Below are 20,787 nucleotides of genomic sequence, written 5' to 3' on the forward strand. Positions count from 1 at the left end.
TATGTAGGCTATGCATATCAAGAAAATCATACACTAAGATATCAGTGCATGAAATGTCAACACAGCACAAGAAGAAAAAAATATATATTATAACAATATCAGCTTACAATTCATTAAGTTGTATATCACGTTTTTGATTTTATCACTGCCTCAGTTCAGTGATAAAATGGGGAAATTGCCAGTCTGCCTTTAAAAAAGACATAAAATGTCCTACAGAAATAATTTAGTGTTCCAGTTATGTAATACACCATTTTAATTTTGATGATAAGATAAGGCCAGATAAGTCTCGGTGCTTTCAGTGTGGCTGCAAGAGAGGACAATCTATAAAAAACCAACAGCAACACGGTCGATTATTAGAAAAGCGTGAACAAAACCGTCTGGCCATGAGAAACTGACCTCTTTTTCTTCCTCGAATGTGCCTATTACTCTCTTTCTCTTCAAACTGCACTAATAAAACGAGCTAGTCCTCGTTTAACTCAATGACCTCCGTGCGCGAGTCATTTTGTACCCGATGCCAGGAAAATAACCCGTGAAAACTAGGCTATAGATCTCAACAACGTCCCATATGCCAGCTGCATATGTTTATCGCATATAATTTCAAGTTTAGGCAAAGCCAAATGGCGAACTAAAAAGAAAGAGTATGACAAAGATTGCCAATGAAAACGAAAACTTACATGAAATACCCCCGTTTTTCATCCGCGTCTTCTCTTCATCTGGATCCGTAGTGCTAGTTCTCGTCAGACACGGAAAACGTCAAAGACAAACAAAGAAAGGAGAGAAACTTATCAGGAATCGGTGAGTAACGTTAAGCCGTAACGACCGTTTTTCTTATTATTCAAGTTGGCGTTAAAGTGGAGAGATGTCATTCTCCACGGTGGACGCCTGACGCGTGGATACTTCAGCGAGGTTAAACATACGAACGACCGTTACGTTCCTCCGCTTCACGCAAACTGTCACAACCTATCCATCTAAAAGGAAACGCGACGGTAGACCGCGTCTTTTAAGGCAGTTTCGTTTTTTTTATGGCCAAGAATAACCGTTTATCCTCCCCGCAGCCACCGGACCGGACCGACAGCCTCTCACTACCGTGAACTAGATCACACAAGTTCAAGTAAGGTGAACTGTGATTCACACACACACTGACACACAGCGACCGTTACAAAAGAGCCAGACAGCAGCCGCTGACCTATCTAATATCAGCTCTAAATAACACACTGTTTGCTCGTGTACAGATTATATATAATGGTGTTGGCTGGTGTTCAGGTCTTTTTTTATTATTCACAGAGCCGTCGAGCTCGACCCGTTCGGCAGATTTTACCTCAGGCTTATTAGGAACTAACGTTAGTCATACGTAATGACGAATATTTAATCCGTTTTTAAACCGACGAAAATAAAACGCTTCGTCGCGTTGCACGGGGGTCTGTGGGGTATTGGTGTCCACATAAGTTTTAAATCTGAGGTGGTAGTTTCGAAATGAGGAGTTTGGTCTGGTTGAATTGGATCGGCACACCGTGTGGAAAAACCACAGTAAATAAAAGCCACAATGATTAAACGGCGGCTTCAGAAGCATATTGATAAATTAAATCAACATTTTAGAAAAGTATACATGGTGTTTGAAATTATATCGGATCATTTTCTGGGCGATGAAATAAAGATAAAAGAGACAGACTACCTGTTGCCTCGCCGGGAGTTCAAGTAATTTAACTTACAGTAGGCTACATGCGTACCTATGTGCAGTACTGTGCAGAAGCATACCGGATGCTTAGCTAAAAAAAAAAGCTTTGCTTTAATGTGTCAGTAGGAAATGACAAAATATTACTATAAATGTGTAATTAAATAATCCATAATAGTTGTGGCAGCATGTATGCTAGAAACAAACATTTTTTGGTGAAGCATCTAATGTCTAAACTTTTGCACAGTATTGTATATAATATTTAAACGTGTTTTGTAGGTGTCAAGCAATGTAATTTAAAAGGCCATTTTTTATCTGTTGGCTAGGCTATTTGTTTAACAATGACTGCATCATATTAAAAATGTATTTTCGGATGCCTTTACTGTTATTGTTATATTAACACAGGGAAATAACTTTTATTGAGGTTATTGTAAACTATGTTACAAGTAGTAAAGATAAGAATTACTGTACTGTTAATTACAGGTAAACATTTGTTTTTACCATAAGGGTCCATTAGTGTGAATTTCTTGAGTTTAAGGGATTTTATGTAGTTCACAGTCAAGAACAATGTCCCAAAAATGAGTTTAAAAGCATTGCTTAGCAAAAGCAAAAATATCCTCCATGTTCTACTTATAAAAGGCAAAATACAAAATAAAAGTTTTTTTCAGGAATGCTAATAAAATATGCGTTAAAACGTTCAGTATAAAAAAACTGTAATACAGCCAAAAAAGGGGGGAAATATGACAGAACACCCTCAGTAATTTATTTATTATTTATAAAAGTACAAATAAAAGTGATGTTACTTATATTAAGTAGGCCTAATAAATAATGTTAGTGTATGTTCATGAATATCTTCTGAACATTAAAAGAAAATATTAGTTCTGCTACAGGATTGAATTAAGCTGCTAAAATGTATTTCCGAGCTAATTACCTTTTACTTTTTTTACTTTGAAATACAAAAGTTAAATTTATATTACTCTTCCTCCAAATACTGAATCCCTGCTTCACCACCTAAAGAATGTTGGTGTGTGACGTTTAGAAGAAGCAAAACACGCCTGATGAACCCATAGGTTTATCCATACAGACAGAGCTAATCAGATTAAAGGGCCGAATTGTGTCCTATGTGTGAACGCGCGTGTGTTTACGTCCTACACAAAGTGGCCTCATGGGACTTAACGGGAGTTGGTGGCAAGCAGATTATTAGGGAAAGGTTGTTGAGTTCACATTGCATCACATGTTTACATGAAGCTTACTCTGAAGCATTTTTATCCCCTGCATTACATGTCCGTCGGATAAATAAATGCAAACATACATAAAAAAAATGAAACTAGGGCAACCATTTATGCCTGCAAGGGCTTCATACAGCAGCAAGCGATGGCAAGATATGATTATATGACATTTAATACAGCATTTACGGCCTTGTACCGCATGGTTAGAAATTGCTTCCTAAGGCAACCGATTACCTCAAAGACAATTACATTTGGCCAGAACGGATTTAGGTCAAACGGTCTCATGATTATGCTCGCATTCCCAACACGAAGGCAGCAAATTCTCACGCCAAATAGAGTCATCACATACAAGTTGCGCGCGATCTCCTGACGCGTGTCAATCACCCCGAAACGCGCCGAGAGGCCCACTCAGAGAGGCCTGCGGTGCACCGGCTGCACCCTTTGTCTTACAGCTAATCAGAAATTCAGACTCACCCTCACTTGCATACTAAACAACCCGAACGTCTCGGTCATATACAAGTCAGCTAAGAAGAAGCCGGCTGCTAATTATTTTTTCTGTCTCTGACTGAAATGTGGCACTATTCAATAGAACTAAAGGGCGTAATGATCTTCAGCGGTGTTTAATGCCGAACTTTCTCCACGCCTCACACCGCCGGAGCGAGCGTGCATGAGCGTACAGAGCATTGAGCCCTGGGCTGTGCTAATTTGCAATCAGACACTCTCTTTGAGTTCGCTCTCTATGCCCCCAGACAGTGTAAATGGCAGCTGAGACAAAGCTCCCATTCTCTCTGCACAGGCCCTCGTAGTTTCATTTCAGGCCAGTGCTCTCAGACAGAGGGCATTCTGGGAAAGCCAAGAGATGGCAGTGGCAAAGGGGGCGGGATTTCAGGAGAGAAAGACACGCTGCAACAGCCCCCTCCCTCTGCGACCAGCGTCCATGGGCACGATGCAGTACCACACCCACAAGACTTGCACTCTGTCTACCATTATGAGAACAAACATCAATTTGATTGAATAGATTTCTAATTATATTTCGTTTCTACAGTGATTAAACAAGAACTATTGTCAAAATCTTAAAAAAGACGCCAGTGCCTTGGAATCAAACGTGTTTTTCTCATCTCCCATTCTCTCTCCATTTCTGTCTGTCACGTAACAAATATTGTTTTCTTTTACACACTACAAAATCACAACATGTCTGTCTATCTATACCTACATGAAAACATTCCAGACTCACGGGTTTTGAAATAAAGCACTCGCACATGGCAGGGTTTCTATAATTCAGGTCTATTATACGAGATATTACTTTTTTCAAGAGTCAAGACAATGCCTGTCACAGCCGCATGGCCCAAGGCTACTAGTGAATGATTACTCAGGAACAAGCCATGTCCTCACACAGGGGTCACAATCTCAAGGTAACTATGGTACAATAAAACCCAGTGCGCAGCTGAAGGTACAGTACACCTATTAATTTATCAATAGGCCAGATAACATCCATTACACAGTCTGAATGGTGATGCCCCTTTCTTCATAGTAAATCAAGTGCCCGGAGTAAAAAATCTGCCCGTTGGCTCTGTATGGCCTCTTTGTTCGAGGTGAGGTGAAAAATGGTGAGCCCAGCTCACCCGGACAGCTGTGTGTATCACTTTAAATTAAGAGTGATTTCTCCTGGTTCTGGTGCTTTGATATGCTGTCTGTAGAACTCTTAAAAATTCCTGAATCCCTCTTTGATTTGACAGGCGCTTAAAAGATGTCTCTTTTCCAACTGCTTATTCTGCACAAAAACCAACGTAATCACATGAAACAGTTTAGAATGAGTTCATATTTGCATCATCCTGGTCTGCTTCCCAGAAACAGATTAACCTTAGTCCTGTACTAAACTGCATTATCAACAGCGATTCTCCATGGAAAATCCATTTTATTCTGAGATTAGACTTAATCTGTGGCCAAGAAATCACATGTGTAGGACATATGAGGCTCCCGGTCCATTCAGGCTCTTTTGAAAGATTTACTTCCATGTAACGTACATGGTTGCCCTAGAGACCTTTGTTTCAAACCCACAAAATCTATATATTATAAAAGTGAAAACATGGACACATGGTTAAAACATTCACATTACGATGGAGGCTACAGCAAGTTCCCAGTGTAAGGCTGTCAATCTGTCTTTGCCTCCAATCTTATTACGGTACAATTCTTGGAATGACAGAAGTCCTTTTAGTCTTTTGAAGAAATCGTTTGATCCTGTTCACAAAACTGAATCGGAGTGATTCATTTACGAATCATTTAAACTCACTGACTCGATTCGATCACAGCAGTTAACAACACTTTGGAGATGAAAATAAAGTATTTTGCTACCCCCGCAAAAAGCTAAAGTGAGATGGAATATAAAGTAGATACAATTTATATGCAAGTTACTCTGAAAAAGTAATTCATTACTAGTAACTAATTACATTTTCAATAGTGTAATTAGATTACTGTACAAATTACTCTCTCCAAAAAGTATTTAATTACTTATTACTTTCTATATACTATATCAATCTTGATTAGTTAAGTGATTCAAGGATAGACACGGAACGACTCTTAATTAATTCAAATAAATGATATAAAACTACATTAAGTACTCTTATTAACTGACTAAAGTATTACAAATGTGGTAAAGATACATTTACGCATGCATTTTAAATTTAGACTTAGAATTTTAATGTCAATTCCACTATTGCATACATTACACAGTATGTAGTTCAATTACATCCGAAGTAAATTATTAAATTACAGAAGAAATAAGAGTAATCCCTTACTTTACTTTTTAAGGGAAAAGTAATTAAATTACAGTATTTAATTACTCAGTAACTAGTTACACCCAACACTGTTTATATGTACTGCTTTAGGATACTCTCGTTTTTTGCAGTTACTTTTATGGGAGCATGCAAAACATTCTTCAAAAATACCAAGTCATATGGGTTTAGATTGACATGAGGGTAAATAAATTATAGATTTTTCATTTTTGGCTAAGCTTATCCCTCATAAGATCTTGCTTCCCCATGTCAGCAAAATTCACTTGAAATAAAGAAAGCTTGTCCCTGTAGGTTTTGTTGGAGTTAAAACTGTCAACGCGAAAAAGGTTATATTGTGGTAATTGCCACACACAAACACACTCAGGAAAAGACAAGGGAATAAATGGTGTGACAGGGAGTACTTTGGCCTTGGTGTGACCCTGCTGGGAGAGTGTAGTGCTGGCAGTACTGAAGTGCAGTTACTGTGTGTTCTGGCCTGTCTCTTTCTGGCTCCACACGATGACAAACAGCTATTGTCACGGCATACCGCAAGAACAATTGACTTGTTATGCCTCTCAGAGAGAGGCAGAAGACAGAGGCAAAAGTTTAACATTACAACCACAATTAAATCAGAAACTCGCTTGCTTGGTCGTCTTTTACTGAAAGATAGTTGTGTGCAATGTGGCGGGTTGGTGACAGCGGGGTATGGAAAGGTAAAATACCCTAGAGATGCCCTCTCTGAACAGAGAGAGGCCATTAGTGCTTGGCTGAGAGGTGTTGACCTTCACAGGTACAAGTAGGGTACAGAATTACAATAACACTCATTCATGTCACAAATTGCACAGGCTCAGAGGTGGTGATCCAAACCCAGTTTTATTAAAATGGTAATCCACAGGCAAATCAGAGAGTAGGCACAGGTCATAACCAGAGAGACCAAAACAATACATAGAACACAATGAATGGAAGCAACTGTAACATAAACACAAAATCAAGCAACGAATGACTGACAAAACCGAGTTTAAATAGACAGAACTAAACAGATAACAAGAAACAGGTGTAAATGATTAAACAATGAGTCCAGGCAATGACTTATGGGAAATGAGCTGAGCTGCGAAGCAGAGGCGGACCTGGGCCGTGGTGCAGAGGCACAGGCTGGCAAGGCGGCCAGGGAGGCGCAGGCTGGTCAGGCGGCCAGGGAGGCGCAGGCTGGTCAGGCGGCCAGGGAGGCGCAGGCTGGTCAGGCGGCCAGGGAGTGGCAGGCAGGGCTGGAAACCTGAACGCGGCAGGCAGGGCTGGAAACCTGGACGTGGCAGGCAGGGCTGGAAACCTGGACATTGTAGGCAGAGCTGGAAATCTGGCCGTGGCAGGCAGGCAGGTAGGGATCTTGGGAAGATCATAGGCAGCCATCTTGACCGAGGCGGGGATCTCAAGAAGATCATCAGCAGCCATCTTGACTGAAACGAAATTCAAGAAGATCGTAGGCGGCCATCTTGACTGAGGCAGGGATCTCGAGAAGATCATAGGTGGCCATCTTGACTGAGGCAGGGATCTCGAGAAGATCATCGGTGGCCATCTTGACTGAAACAGGGATCTCAGGAAGATCATCGGTGGCCATCTTGACTGAAACAGAGATCTCAGGAAGATCATCGGCAGCCATCCTGTCAATGGCCTCCGGAACGGGAGAGCAGTGCACAGCCCAGACACACTCCAATGCAGCAAGCACCACCAGCAGAGCAGATTCAAAAGGAAAAGAGCTTCAGTACCAGTACCTCCGGCACCACCGGACTCTGGACTTTGGGGACACCGGCCCTCCGAACAGACATCAGATGGGCGACCATCTTGCGAGCGGGCTCTGGACTGGTGACCATCTTGCGAGAGGGCTCTGGACTGGCGGCCATCTTGCGAGAGGGCTCTGGACTGGCGGCCATCTTGCGAGTGGGCTCTGGACTGGCGGCCATCTTGCGAGTGGGCTCTGGACTGGGGAACATCTTGCTAGCAGGCTCTGGGCTGGTGGTCATCTTGCGAGCAGGCTCTGGACTGGTGGCCATCTTATGAGCAGGCTCTGGGCTGGCAGTCACCTTGATGATCGAGCTAGCCACCATCAGCGTGGGGCATGCAGGCTGCCGTCCTGGGTCTGGCTCACTGGCCAGTGGAGCCTGAGGCCAACTGCCCCCTCCTAAAAATGTTTTAGGGGCAACCTCCTCCTCCACCTCGCCCACGGTGAAGGGGGAGCCACAAGACAAATGAGCATAGTCAATGAATTGAGCCAGTGACCCTCGAGGACCATAACGGGAGATGATGTGCTTGAAATGATCAGTAGGCTGTCGCAGAACAGTTTATTATTATACAGTCCGGATATTTAGAATAACAGGCAATGTCCAAGAAAGTCTGTACATGGTCCTCGAGGGAAACGTTACCTTGGTGGAGTCGGGCCAAACAGACTGCTGGATCCATTAGTGGCTTGGTTTTCTGTCACGAATTGCACAGGCTCAGAGGTCAGGATCCAAACACAGTTTTATTAAAGGGAAGAAACAGGTGTGAATGATTAAACAATGAGTCCACGCAATGACTTATGGGAAATGTAGTGAATGAAAGTCCAGGTGATGTGGAGAGTGGCCTCTTGTGAATTTTAGAGGGCACTGCAGCTGGTGACTGTGACAGTTCAGCACCTAACACAAGCAACATTTTGCCAGTATAACCAGTGGTGGGTGTAACTAGTTACTAAGTAATTAGTTACTGTAAATTAATTACTTTTCCCTTGAAAAAGTAAAGTAAGGGATGGCTTATTTTTTCTGTAATTGAATTACAGTTACTTCTGAGCTAATTAAACTAAATACTGTGTAATATATTCAATAGTGGAAATGACATCAAAATTATAAGTCTAACTTTAAAATGTATACTTTAATGTATCCTTCTCACATTTGTATACTTTAGTCAGTTAATTAAATTAAATAAGCCGTTCATGTCTATCCTTGAATCAATTCTAATCAAGCTTGATATAGTATAAAGAGAGTAATAAGTAATTAAATACTTTTTAGAGAGTTATTTGTACGGTAATCTAATTACACTATTGAATATGTAATTAGTAACTAGTAATAAATTACTTTTTCAGAGTAATTTACCAAACACTGAGTATAACTATAAGGGTCGGCTATATAATGCACAGTTTAAAGGGATAGTTCACCCAAGAATAAAAATTCTTTCATCATTTACACACCCTCATGTCATTATGACTTTTTTGTCTGCAGGACACCAAGTTGGTAACCAAATAACATTGGACCACATTGTGTGGACATACTAGCACTGAGAACTTTTTTCAAAATATCTTCTTTTTTGAGAGACATGAAGGTGATTTTTTTTCCGGTGAACTATCCCTGTAACTTTACTTCAGAAACAGCTGTCACGTTGCGTGTCTTCTAGCGATTTTTACATCAGTGGAAAATCTACAGTGAGAACTTTATCTAGGATAAAGCTTTTTCTTAAATACCACGTGGTGACACATATGCAGATTATTCTTCGGTTTGAGCCAAGGAATAAATTAAAGATGTGTCTTCTACGTGTTTCTGTGACGGGTGCCGTTTTACATAGAAACAGAGAGTTGCCTAGTATATGATGCTGTGAGTTAGACATTAGCCTGCACCATTAATATCCAACCAAAAAATTATCTAAAGCTGTGTCCCAATTCGCATACTATCCGTCCTAAATAGTATTCGAAAATAGAATTAGTATGTCCCAAATCATAGTATGGTGAAATGCGTGTTCTCAAAGTACCCGAAAGGTCTACTGTTTCCGGTGAAAATTCAAATGGTAAATCCATGGACATTTAATGGCTGCTATTAACAACAACTCACTGTGAGAGGGCGGAGTTTAGTGATGCTACACTGAATTAATACAATTAAATAAAAGATGCTTCACTAAATTAATACATTTAATACAGTAAACATTACATACGAAATAATGAATGAATAAATACTTAAATGCAAGGAAGAGCTGTATTTTTATGTTCGTGATAGTTAAGGATCACAGTGTCAACAACGGCCACTTCCGTTTCGCGTTAGTATGTCCTAGTGCGTGCATACAGTTTTGCTACGCACTAAAAAGTTTTGACTTTTCCATAACAAAAGCAGATTATAGGATACTTTAAGAGCATAGTATAAGTGGGCGAATTGGAACGCATCATAAATCTAACTAAAAAGTAAATAATTTTTTTTAAAGTAAAACAATTTAATTTTTTAAATATAATCCAAATATAAATACTCTTAAGTATAAAAGTAGAAAGTAAAAAAACGTAACACTAACAAATATGTCTAGTCATTTTTCTTAGTTGACTAGCCACTAGATATGGCAAACAGCAACACTTTTTTATTGGGCATGTCGCAAACATAGTCACATATACAAACAGTATCAAATCATGCAAATGCTTAGTCTGTTACGGATAACTTTTTTAAGTGTATTTATTTCTTGAAGATGAAAATGCTTATGAACCACATAAAATCCGTAGAGGTCATTTTTTAAAGAACAACTACAAAAAGAGCATGACTCACAATTTACACAGGACAGACTAGAGAAGCTAATAAGGGCGCACAGGCCTGTCAAGAGTCAAGAGCCCAGTTACACCCCACCCTCCATCTTCCCTCTCATTGCTGGAATGAGTGCACTTTCCTAATGCTCCTCCCCATACACACACACAAAATGACATCACCACACATCTGTTGTCCCAACAGGCATTCATCACATGGGCAACAAAACGACAAGCCTCTCTTTTTCTACCCATCTCTCCAGCTTTTTATCTCGCCTTCACTCTCCATCTTTCTCTCTCGACCAGTTTCGGCACCATTCTATAATCTAAACTCTATGCGTCCTCTCAGTTTGTCTTATTTCTAAGTTTATCAACAAAATAGAAAATATTTTAGTCATTCTTTGTAGGTAACAATCACAGGGCGACACCATGCAATAACTTTTCAAGGTCAATTCCACTTAGACTCCTACCAAACGTCCTTCTTATCGCATCACTTTCATTGCTTTAGTAATACAATACTAATAACATCTTTTGCAAAACCCAAAAGTTTTTAATGAAAATATAATCCCAATATTAAATTACAACATATTGACAGTAAATACAGTGTTAACAGCTCATGCATCATGATTTTGTGCCTACGTCTTCTAAAAAATGGCGGACTTTGCGTTTGACCCAAGCCGTCCTGCTTCAGCTCTAATGGACAGTAAGACAGTAAGTTTATACTTCGGAGGGCGGGAAACAAGATGGCGGGTGCAGTGAGGTTCGGATCCCATTTGGGTTCTTCATCTTCTGCAGAATAGGCTGACAAGTAGAGCCCCCTTGTGGAGGTTTTTAGAAACTGCTCTGAGGAGGGCCTAGAGGGAGCGGGGAAGGTTATGCATGCGCTAAACCAGACATGGGGCATTTACTTTGATGGAGGGAGAGATAGGGTGGATATCCTTACACCGGTGAGGGGTGAAAGCCTGGTCAGGACATTGGGAGTACAGGGGATCACTTGGTAGAACTCTGTCTCCCTCTATTGGATAGTTTGAATACGGAACTTTCCATAACAGTAATAATGCTAACCTCACTTTTAAAATTAGATTGAATTCTTTACACTTAATTTCTACAAGCACGAAAAAAAACTTTTTAATATATAGTGTATATAATGATATTAATAAATGTGACCCGCATAAGTACTTCATTCTGCACTCCTATTTCAAAGAGGTGCACGCTCTATAATATAATATAATTTGGAGCGATTTGGACAGTTTCAGGATTATTAGCATGTGGTAGAATGTCATGTGGGTTTTTTATATATTGAATTACGCTGTCACTGCTTGCATGTCTCCAGCTGTTTCTGTGTCTGTTTGTGGGTAGCTGTACCAGCATCTGTTTTATGTTTTGGGAGAGAGAGAGAGACAGGGAGAGAATAAAAAATAAATTCTTGAATAATTTACATCATGTGATTTACACAGACATTTATAAGCAATACATTAATGAAAGTATGCGGTTTAATTCTTTTCATTTGCTTGCATCTATTTGCAAGAAAAGTACAAAAAATAAGCACAGTAATTGAGGAGACATGTTTCTAAAAAAAAATATCCCTGCTAAATCCCCAGAGCTGGCGAAAGAAAATTGTATCCATATGCACAGAGCATCATAATAATGATCGAATCAAACTATGATTTACCAACTTGTTGATCGTGCAAGCAGTTGGGCTCTGAGATGTCACAGGGTGCAAGGAGGGAGAAAACTATTCCGAAAGTAATTGCAGATGAAGAACTAAAACTAATAGCACAGAATGGGGGGTTGGGGGTATTCATGTCCACTTTCCATTCCGTGTAACGCAGAACAAGAGCACTAAACAAGCCTGTTCTATCTGCTGTTTTCTGCTGGCTTACTAAAGGGCTCTCAAGCAGGGGGGTCATTGATAAAATGCAATGAGACAATAAGATATTCCCCCCAGACTCTTAAGAAAATTGTCCTATTTTTACCCCCTGCAATCTTGAATAAGTAAATGAAAAGAAACAGATTCCATTCGGGTACCCTTCCAAATAATGAGAGCGCAGCTAAAGTGCAGTTTTGGCTATGAGCTCTGCGGTCAAAAACACTAACAAAGACATTTGATGGGATTTTTCCCCCTTTTTGCTTCCTACAGTATTGCGAATTTCTCTCTACCTCTTAGGGTCCTGAATGACGATCATCTATAATTGTATTAGTAGTTTGACAATGCCAACTCCAAGCAGCCTGACATACAGGCAAAAATCTCTTTTGGAGAGAGAGGGAGTCTTTGTTTAAATGGAAGATTTCAATTATGTCTTTACACGTTGTCAGGCATTTTTTTACTAACTAAAAGAGTCACTGAGCAAGAATGCATGAAGGATGCAAGATGGGATGATCGTTTCCTTTTAGAGGAGGAAGGGTCAAATCTGTTTGCTGCAAATGAATCACAGACATATTTCACATTTGACCTTCGAAGTAACTAAAATATGATTATGTTCTTAACTGACAGACTCCGACACATGATCCTCAACACATATTTATAAAGCCAGGTTTGCTTGATCAAACTTCTTAAACCTATAAGCTAGAAAACAATTCAATAGAAAACGGCAATTTAAAGGCAGTATTTATTACACATTATTTACAAAAATAATCCATTAGCCTATTTTTAAGTAGAGCCTGGGCTCCATTACATATACAAACAGAAGCAGACATTCTGAATAGGCTGTGCACTTTGATCTCTGCACTAGCGAGGGACACAGGCTCATAAACATGTTTATCCTTTGAAGCTTTATGATGTTGTACCACTAAGTCTCCACCTTCTACCCTGTCCATGCTGCCCTGCCTTAGGGCAAACAAACTGATGTTTGCTGAGAGCATCTTTACAAGTGACAGTAAATGTGTTGGGTTTCGTTTGCAGACCAGCCCCATTGCGGGGAATTTGTTCATTTGCTAATGCATTCCAATACGAAATCACAGATACGTTTTTACATGTTCTCTGTCTTTTTTTAACACACAATCGAGTGCGGGCACATTTCTGAACTGCTGTATTTGGCAGCTCGCTGACATCACGTGCCACTAGAGGGCGCTTTTAACATCATTTGTGTATGGATGCGCGTCTACAACATTAATAAGCAACCTGCTCTTTTGCAAGATCACAACTTTGGTTGTACGTTTAGCAGTTTGCGTAACAAAAATTGTGCACTGTGAGGAATATCTATTAAAAAAAGAAATGAAACGAGTAACATGTTTATCGTGCGTGCTGCTCTCGTCATTTTTTTGGTTAGTTAGCATATTTTATTAGTGACCCATACCTGCCTTTCAAAGTGATGAGAGAAGCTACATGCATCATTTACAGAGAGGAATTGCGGTTTTACCTGCATAGTACACCCTATAAATCCTTGATATTTACTTATTTTTGCATTACACACTACACGTTTTTTTTCTGCACCTGACATAGACAACTTAACGAATATTAGCTATCGTAAAATAAAACGTTTCAAGTCAATGATGTCAATTTCCCACCAAGCTCTCCGCGATACAACACAAAAAGGCGGAGATGTCAATCAACCGTGCCCGTAGAGGTGGGCGGACTGGAGCGTCCCCCACTCTGCCAATGGCAAAGCACCGAAATCCCTAAAATCAGCCATCAGCCCGCGGCGGGGAGCACACACTCTGAACCAGCCCGTATCGCGCAGGAGATGACGGATCGTGTCTCCGCGCCCGCAGCTCACGCACGGTCCGCGGCGCGCCGAGCAGCAGCGTAAACTTCAGCACGCGGTGGGAATTTACTCGTTCATTCGCGATCTCTTCAATGTCACCATGCGCAGCATCTCATCCTGCGGTGCGCTGCTGTCAATCTACTACCCCCAGATCTTCCTCATCCTCACCAGCGGCAGCTACCTGTAGGTTTGAACTACTGCTTTTTTATTCTAAGCGTTGAGATCTTTAATCTTCGACTATTAATGAGAAATGAGAGCAGTTTCATAAAAGCAACAATGATTATGGAGTAGTTGGACAGGCATGTATTTTAAGAGCGCATCGTCATTTCCACGTGTTGGAGATGACATAAATGCACCTGTGTTACATAAAGAGGGGATATGATGTTTGTGTGTTTAATAACATTTTCTAGGGAACGCACACATATATAACTTGAATGCAGCGTCTGCCAAGTGTAAAAATGTAAATGTATGAGCCATTTATAGTAGGCTACATACTGTTGGAAAATGTTCTAGAGGACAAAAAATGGCAAAACCGAACATAAATGTATAAAAATGAATAATGTCAAAAATCTATTTATCTCATTCCATGAAAGAAGAACAAAAAATGTACTATGCATATATACATTAACATTACATTTAGGCACCAAGCAGACACTTTTATTTAAAGTGACTTAGAAAACAGGACAGGAAAACAGCAAATATCATTATTTATGTGTGTGTTTGTCTCAATAAAGTACTTTTTATTGACATTGAGCATAAACATGCTTTTATATACACGGACTCTGGTCACAGTTTCAGAGGTGCTCATTATTATTTAAAGCGTTGAGTAACGAGTACTATTTTTCTGATTTGATTCTGTTCCTTTTGTTATTACTTGGGTATATTTAAGCATTTAAATTTAAGCATAAACACATCTCATGGATTTATAGATAGAAATGTACTTAGCGCTGCTCTGCTCTGCTCTAAAATGGGACTTCATTTGGTCATCTGTGCATTAGCATCTCCCACTTTGGCAGGGACATTTTAAACCATGTAAATACAGCAGGTTTCTGGATTTTAAAAGATCTACGAGATACTCTGCTGGGAACTTTGTTGAGAACCAGAGCAGACTAGACAGCTTGGTTTACAGGAGTACTCCGTGTTTTATGCGTGTGGTTTCATTTGAATTGGACCGTATATCCTATGATCACATAGTTGCATAATGTCTTTGTCTGTAAAATAGCAGACTTTTGCTTCCCTAATCTGTTTAGACATTGCTGGGGACCCCCGTCCCATTTAAATCAAGTTCAGGTCCACGCGTGCATGTACAGTAAAACCTTCATGAGAAGCTTCATTTGTTGTTCTGTTTCATGAGATGCTCTTAAATTTTATTTTTAGCAAACGCAGTCATTCAAATGTGAAATTTCAGCATGTTTCCTGCGGCATAATATAAATATGGAAATCTCAGTGAGGAAACCTTCTGGTAAAGTTTAACTTCTGTAAGAATCATGAGAGATGTCTGGCTATTTAGTGGTTCCATACAGATAGGGCAGTTAGAGGCCTTGTACATATATCTTTTAGACTTAAAAATCTTAAACAGGTTTGTGCATTTCCTGTATACCTGGCCTACATCTGCTGCTGATGTCAGTGTGTATGGTCTCCTCCAAAGGGCTTTGTCTTCAGTCGTGGCGTTGGGTGCGAACATCATCTGCAACAAGATCCCCGGTCTGGCCCCCCGACAACGTGCCATCTGTCAGAGCCGCCCGGATGCCATCATCATCATCGGGGAGGGCGCTCAGTTGGGCATCAACGAGTGCCAGTATCAGTTTCGCTACGGACGCTGGAACTGCTCTGCCCTCGGTGAGAGGACGGTCTTTGGGCAAGAGCTGAGAGTAGGTCAGTCCAATGCAGCCCAATGAGCTGTGCTTTGGTGCCATTGTTGTGTGTGTTGCTTTGTAAGCACAACTACGTTTTGGTTCCCGTGAAAGTAAAGTCCTGTAAAACGGGAGACGAGAAAGAGGTTAATAGGCGCAGAGCGCAGTTGCTTTGGGTAACAAATTTCTATATTTGAGTAAAAGCTACTTTGATTCTGTCACTAGCAATTGAATTTCATTTGAAAAATCTCTTTTAGCGAAACATTGAGACAGTTCCACACATCCACAAATAACACAAGCGATCTTGTGTGGACCTCAACCAGGGGGAGCCCGCAGTAATATGGGTTTAATATAGTATTCCATATAAATTGCCTTTCAGTAAGAAATGTTTTGTTTCGGTCGGAGTGCATTGCAGGGCTGTGTTTAATCCAATGGTCCTGGTAACAATCACTCTTTTGAGGCCTGGCTGGATCGACACAACATGCTCTGTCTTATTCGATTCATTTTAGTGTGATTTTAATGTGAACTGCTTTCATGTTTGGTCGGGTAAATAGCGTGTTATTTGTGTCTTGGTGGATGTCTTATGGATAGTTCACCCAAAAATGAAAATTAAGTCATCCTTTACTTAACCTGTATGACTTTAATTGTCTGCAGAACATAAAAGAAGATATTTTGAAGAATGTTGGTAACCGAACAATGGCGGTACTCATTCACTTCTATTGTATAAACACAAAACCAATGCACGTTAATGGGTACCGCCGTTGCTCAGTTACCGACATTCTTCAAATGATGATCTTTCGTGCTCTGCAGAAGAAAGAAAATCACACAGGTTTGGAATGACAAGAGGGCGAGTAAATGATGTCAGAATTTCATTTTTGGGTGAACTGTGCCTTTAACACTGTTCGAAAGATCAAAAGATTTCTAATTGGAAACCATAGCAATGAATGTAGTTTCTTTGAGAAGACGGATCACAGTTGCTTTTTCTAGATTCTGTGCATTAATGCTCTGCCAGCCCAGTACAGTCTGCCACCGTCTATTATCTAGCTTAAGACAACAGAAATTTCAATAGCGGGTATGCACGTGTCGTCACTTTCCCACGTGAACACGCCGGAACGCGCCTGCTTGAGTGGTAAAACACTGGGCAAAATGAATGGTTACAATATCAGGAAACGCAGTGTCGAAGAACACCCGATTCCTTTGTAAGTCATAAGGTAGTCGTATAGATCACCGTCGAGTCCAGCTGCTTGTAGTTTCAGCAAATAATTGCGTGTTTTAGTCCCGGTTTTGTGTTCCTCCTATTGAATGCAGCCATTTTGCCTTAGTTTTACCACTCAAGGGAGCGTGTCCCGGCGTGTTCACCTGGGAAAGTGACGTTAATGCATACCCTCTATACTTATTTACAAAAAGTGTGAACTCTAGTGTCTCACTAAATGGTCAATTGAAATACTGTGGTAATAGCATAGATGTAGTTTGGACAGAAGAATGACCAAGAAATGTATACATCTCACTATACTAGAATATAACTACACAAACATGTTGTTTTTAAAGAAAGATGTAACATAAATGCAAAGTTCAATACCATATTGTATGAACAAATTGAATTATTATGTTGTACTTAGTAATGCATTAACTGTTAACGTCTCCATAAAAATGGTAAAGTATTGAGATCTTGGTAGTGGGTCATCCTTTCCTACTAACCTCAGTGGTCTTTCCATAAAAGTCCACCAGCAGGGGTCAGTTTAGTCTCCTTGTATTATTCTTGAGATCAAGATGATGCTGAAAGATTTACCTTCATCCAGTTCAGCTTCATCACTATTCAAAGAAACCTGAAACAGCTGATCAAGGTTCTATAGTTAAATAAAAAATACAAAGTTACCATTTTAATTCACTCAGCAAACACATACAGAATGAGCGTTATATTGTATGGCCATATAATGTATCAGAGCATACCAGACTCCAATGGGTTGTCAATGATTTTAGATCATCTCAAACGATCTTGTCCTTTCTCCCTAGGCAGCAAGGAGGCTGCATTTACCTACGCCATCGCCGCAGCAGGTGTCGCCCATGCTGTGACAGCAGCCTGCAGTCAGGGCAACCTGAGCCACTGCGGCTGCGACAGAGAAAAGCAAGGCTACCATGACGAGGAAGAGGGCTGGAAATGGGGCGGCTGTTCAGCGGACATCAAATACGGAGTGGACTTCTCCAGGCGCTTTGTGGATGCCCGAGAGATTAAAAAAAATGCAAGGAGACTGATGAACCTGCACAACAATGAGGCTGGAAGAAAGGTATAGAAGCTGAATAAACATATGCAGATGTATATAAATATTTTAAACAATTTCATTGAGCATGGAAATGATGCTTACATTTAATTTCTTACTTAACCACACCCCTTTTCCCAAAACCCCGCCCTACTATAGTAACACTATAAAGATTGTGGTAATGAGAGCTGCAGCATGTAAATATTTTGAAAAACAAACGTAGAAAAACAAAACATTACATCACAACAAACTAACAGCAGCTCATGATGCCAAATAAGGGTTTGTCAGCTTCCTGCTAGCCATATATGGGCTGTCCTGTAAATACACAAAATGACATACATGTATGAATTCTAATGTCAATAAAAAAATGGCATCATGTGATTATTCACCGATGTGATTTAAAACTGATGGACCAAACACTTTATATAAAAATATTAACTTCAGATATTACTACTTACAATTACCCATTGAAGGGACACACTGGACTAAATGGGTTCAAGTCAACTGTCAAGTATGTCTGTCTGTTAAACATATCAGTAACACATCAAACAGCCGAACAGAACTGCCTTAAACTTAAATGTAACCATATACACAAATGGGTACTTGAGAATTACGGACATTTCTCTCGTTCTTCGATGTGGTCCTTCGGAAGGTAGAGAAAATTACAGGGTACGATTTGGCTGAAACATTTTTTCCTCTCAGGTCTGACAGATATCTGGCATTGCGCGTCGCAACAGTGCGCAGGACGCATTGAATAATGGGGTTTGGTTCAAATAGCTGAAAACAGTCGAAATAAAATGCCAAGAATTTCCCTTACACATCAGCTGCATGGATTCATAACCACCGAATGCGAGGCCACTGATGAAGACATGCCGTGAAAGACTAGTTTTCTGGTTTTATTAAGGGAAAGGCTGAATATCATGTTGAATTTGCAAATTAGGATTCCCACAATTTAACTTTTCCAGTCACTTTTGGTTACTGGAGAAGGTTTTTTTTAAAGAGTCACAAATTCCTTGCGTTTTTGGAAGAAATGACATCTCCAGGCGTGATTCTCAAATTTAAAGTTCCCCATTCCACGTCATTGGGAATATTGACAAATATTACCTTCATTGACTTAAAAAATGAAATACAAACTTTGTGTCTAATGCACTATTTGGTAACACTAGGCTCTTCCAACCCCTGCAGGTTCTAGAGGAGAGCATGAAGCTGGAATGCAAATGTCACGGCGTCTCCGGCTCATGCACCACAAAGACGTGCTGGACGACTCTTCCCAAATTCCGGGAGATCGGTTACGTATTAAAAGAACGCTATGCTGCCGCTGTGGAGGTGGAGGCTGTGCGAGCCACACGATTCCGGCAACCCTCTTTCCTGCGGCTCAAACAGTCTCGTGGGTTCATCAAGCCCACAGACACGGACTTGGTGTACTTGGAGCGTTCCCCCAACTATTGCGAGGAGGATGCTACAACGGGAAGCGCAGGAACGCAGGGACGGCTTTGTAACCACACGTCACCTCACACGGAAGGCTGCAACCTCATGTGCTGTGGTCGCGGCCACAACACCCACCAATACACGCGCATGTGGCAGTGCAATTGCAAGTTCCAGTGGTGTTGCTTTGTAAAGTGCAACAGTTGCAGCGAAAAGACAGAGGTTTTCACCTGCAAATGAGCAAGTCGAAGAATAAAAAGGACAGGGAGAGCCAATGGAGATAGAAGCCAACGAAATGTTGATCCAGAGGGTCTCATTTTCACACAGCTTCTTTTTGCACATCAGGGAGTCTTTACATGAGAAGAGGGTGTTGGGTTGGGGATGAGGAACGTAGATGCCGAAACTTAAGAGGAAAATGCATATGCAGCACACAGACTTTGTTGTTTTTGGTTTCTTAAGACTAATGGAAGGTCGCTTGAGGCCTATCCTGACTCAAAACTTGTGTTAGCCCCTATGGGAGTTCAAGGGGAAAGACGTACTGCAATTTTGCAACTCTGGAGTCACACTGTATTTGTTTGAACACTGAAAATGACTTTTTTTCCTTTTCTTTGGAGAAATAAGCTTGAAAATGCTACTGATATGTTGCATCCAAAATTTGACCACATACGCTAGATCATGTATGTAAAAACTGATTCTTCCCCCAATTTTTTGTTATTCTGGAAAACATTCCAACAGTAAATCAAGAGAGAATCCATCATTTCGGTGAACACCGCCAAATGTTGCATGGAGACACGAAGCTTTACGGGATTTCTGTTGCGAAAATCTTTGTTAGTCAGTTTAACCTGGTCATGGTATGCTGCATTGTTTAGTCTTGTAGATCTGTTGTGTCTAAATGTGCATGGGAGAAAGAACAAAAGCGTTTTTAGGCACCTCATAGAAATGCAACGTGCCCAAACCAGGCACATTGTATTCCCATGAATTCCAGAAACACGGAATTCCACATTACTGGTCCGGCATGCACAAGGTTTACTCGTCTAGATATATTCTGCTTAGCCAATGGAATTCACCTAACCAGAGCTGGGTCCGAATCGGTTAAAGGTCATTGGAGCTATTTTGAGCAGCAACTTTTTTTTCACCTAAAGTGTTTATACAAGTTACATGGCTGGAAAATGTGTTCTAAAGTATATTTTTTTATGTAGAGAATATGGCACTTTATGTCAGGTATATCCAAAAAGAGTAATTATTGATACTATTTTCCATGTCATTCTTCTTTAGCATTTAATTGTTGAACTTCAATTTGTGTTTATTATGTACAGTTTATTGTTTTCTGAGCAGACTATAATTTTTCCAAGATAT

The 20,787-nt window shown here is 40.4% G+C and overlaps 1 protein-coding gene across 4 annotated transcripts; it reads left to right on the plus strand.

Moving 5' to 3' along the window:
• The first annotated feature begins 256 nt into the window (after positions 1–256).
• wnt7ba (wingless-type MMTV integration site family, member 7Ba) lies at positions 257–20,726 on the plus strand. 4 transcript variants are annotated; one of them, XM_057324454.1, is made up of 4 exons: positions 257–795; positions 15,544–15,770; positions 17,762–18,033; positions 19,192–20,726. In XM_057324454.1, the coding sequence occupies exons 1-4, from the start codon at positions 641–643 to the stop codon at positions 19,669–19,671; spliced, it is 1,134 nt and encodes a 377-aa protein (XP_057180437.1). In that variant the 5' UTR covers positions 257–640; the 3' UTR covers positions 19,672–20,726. The 4 variants fall into 4 exon arrangements, with proteins under 4 accessions (XP_057180437.1, XP_057180439.1, XP_057180438.1 ...); XM_057324456.1 differs by lacking the exon at positions 257–795 and adding an exon at positions 11,992–14,078; XM_057324455.1 differs by lacking the exon at positions 257–795 and having other exon boundaries at positions 14,097–15,734.
• Positions 20,727–20,787: the final 61 nt, after the last annotated feature.

This window comes from Triplophysa rosa, linkage group LG24 (genome assembly GCF_024868665.1).
Source record: "Triplophysa rosa linkage group LG24, Trosa_1v2, whole genome shotgun sequence".
Taxonomy (NCBI): domain Eukaryota; kingdom Metazoa; phylum Chordata; class Actinopteri; order Cypriniformes; family Nemacheilidae; genus Triplophysa; species Triplophysa rosa.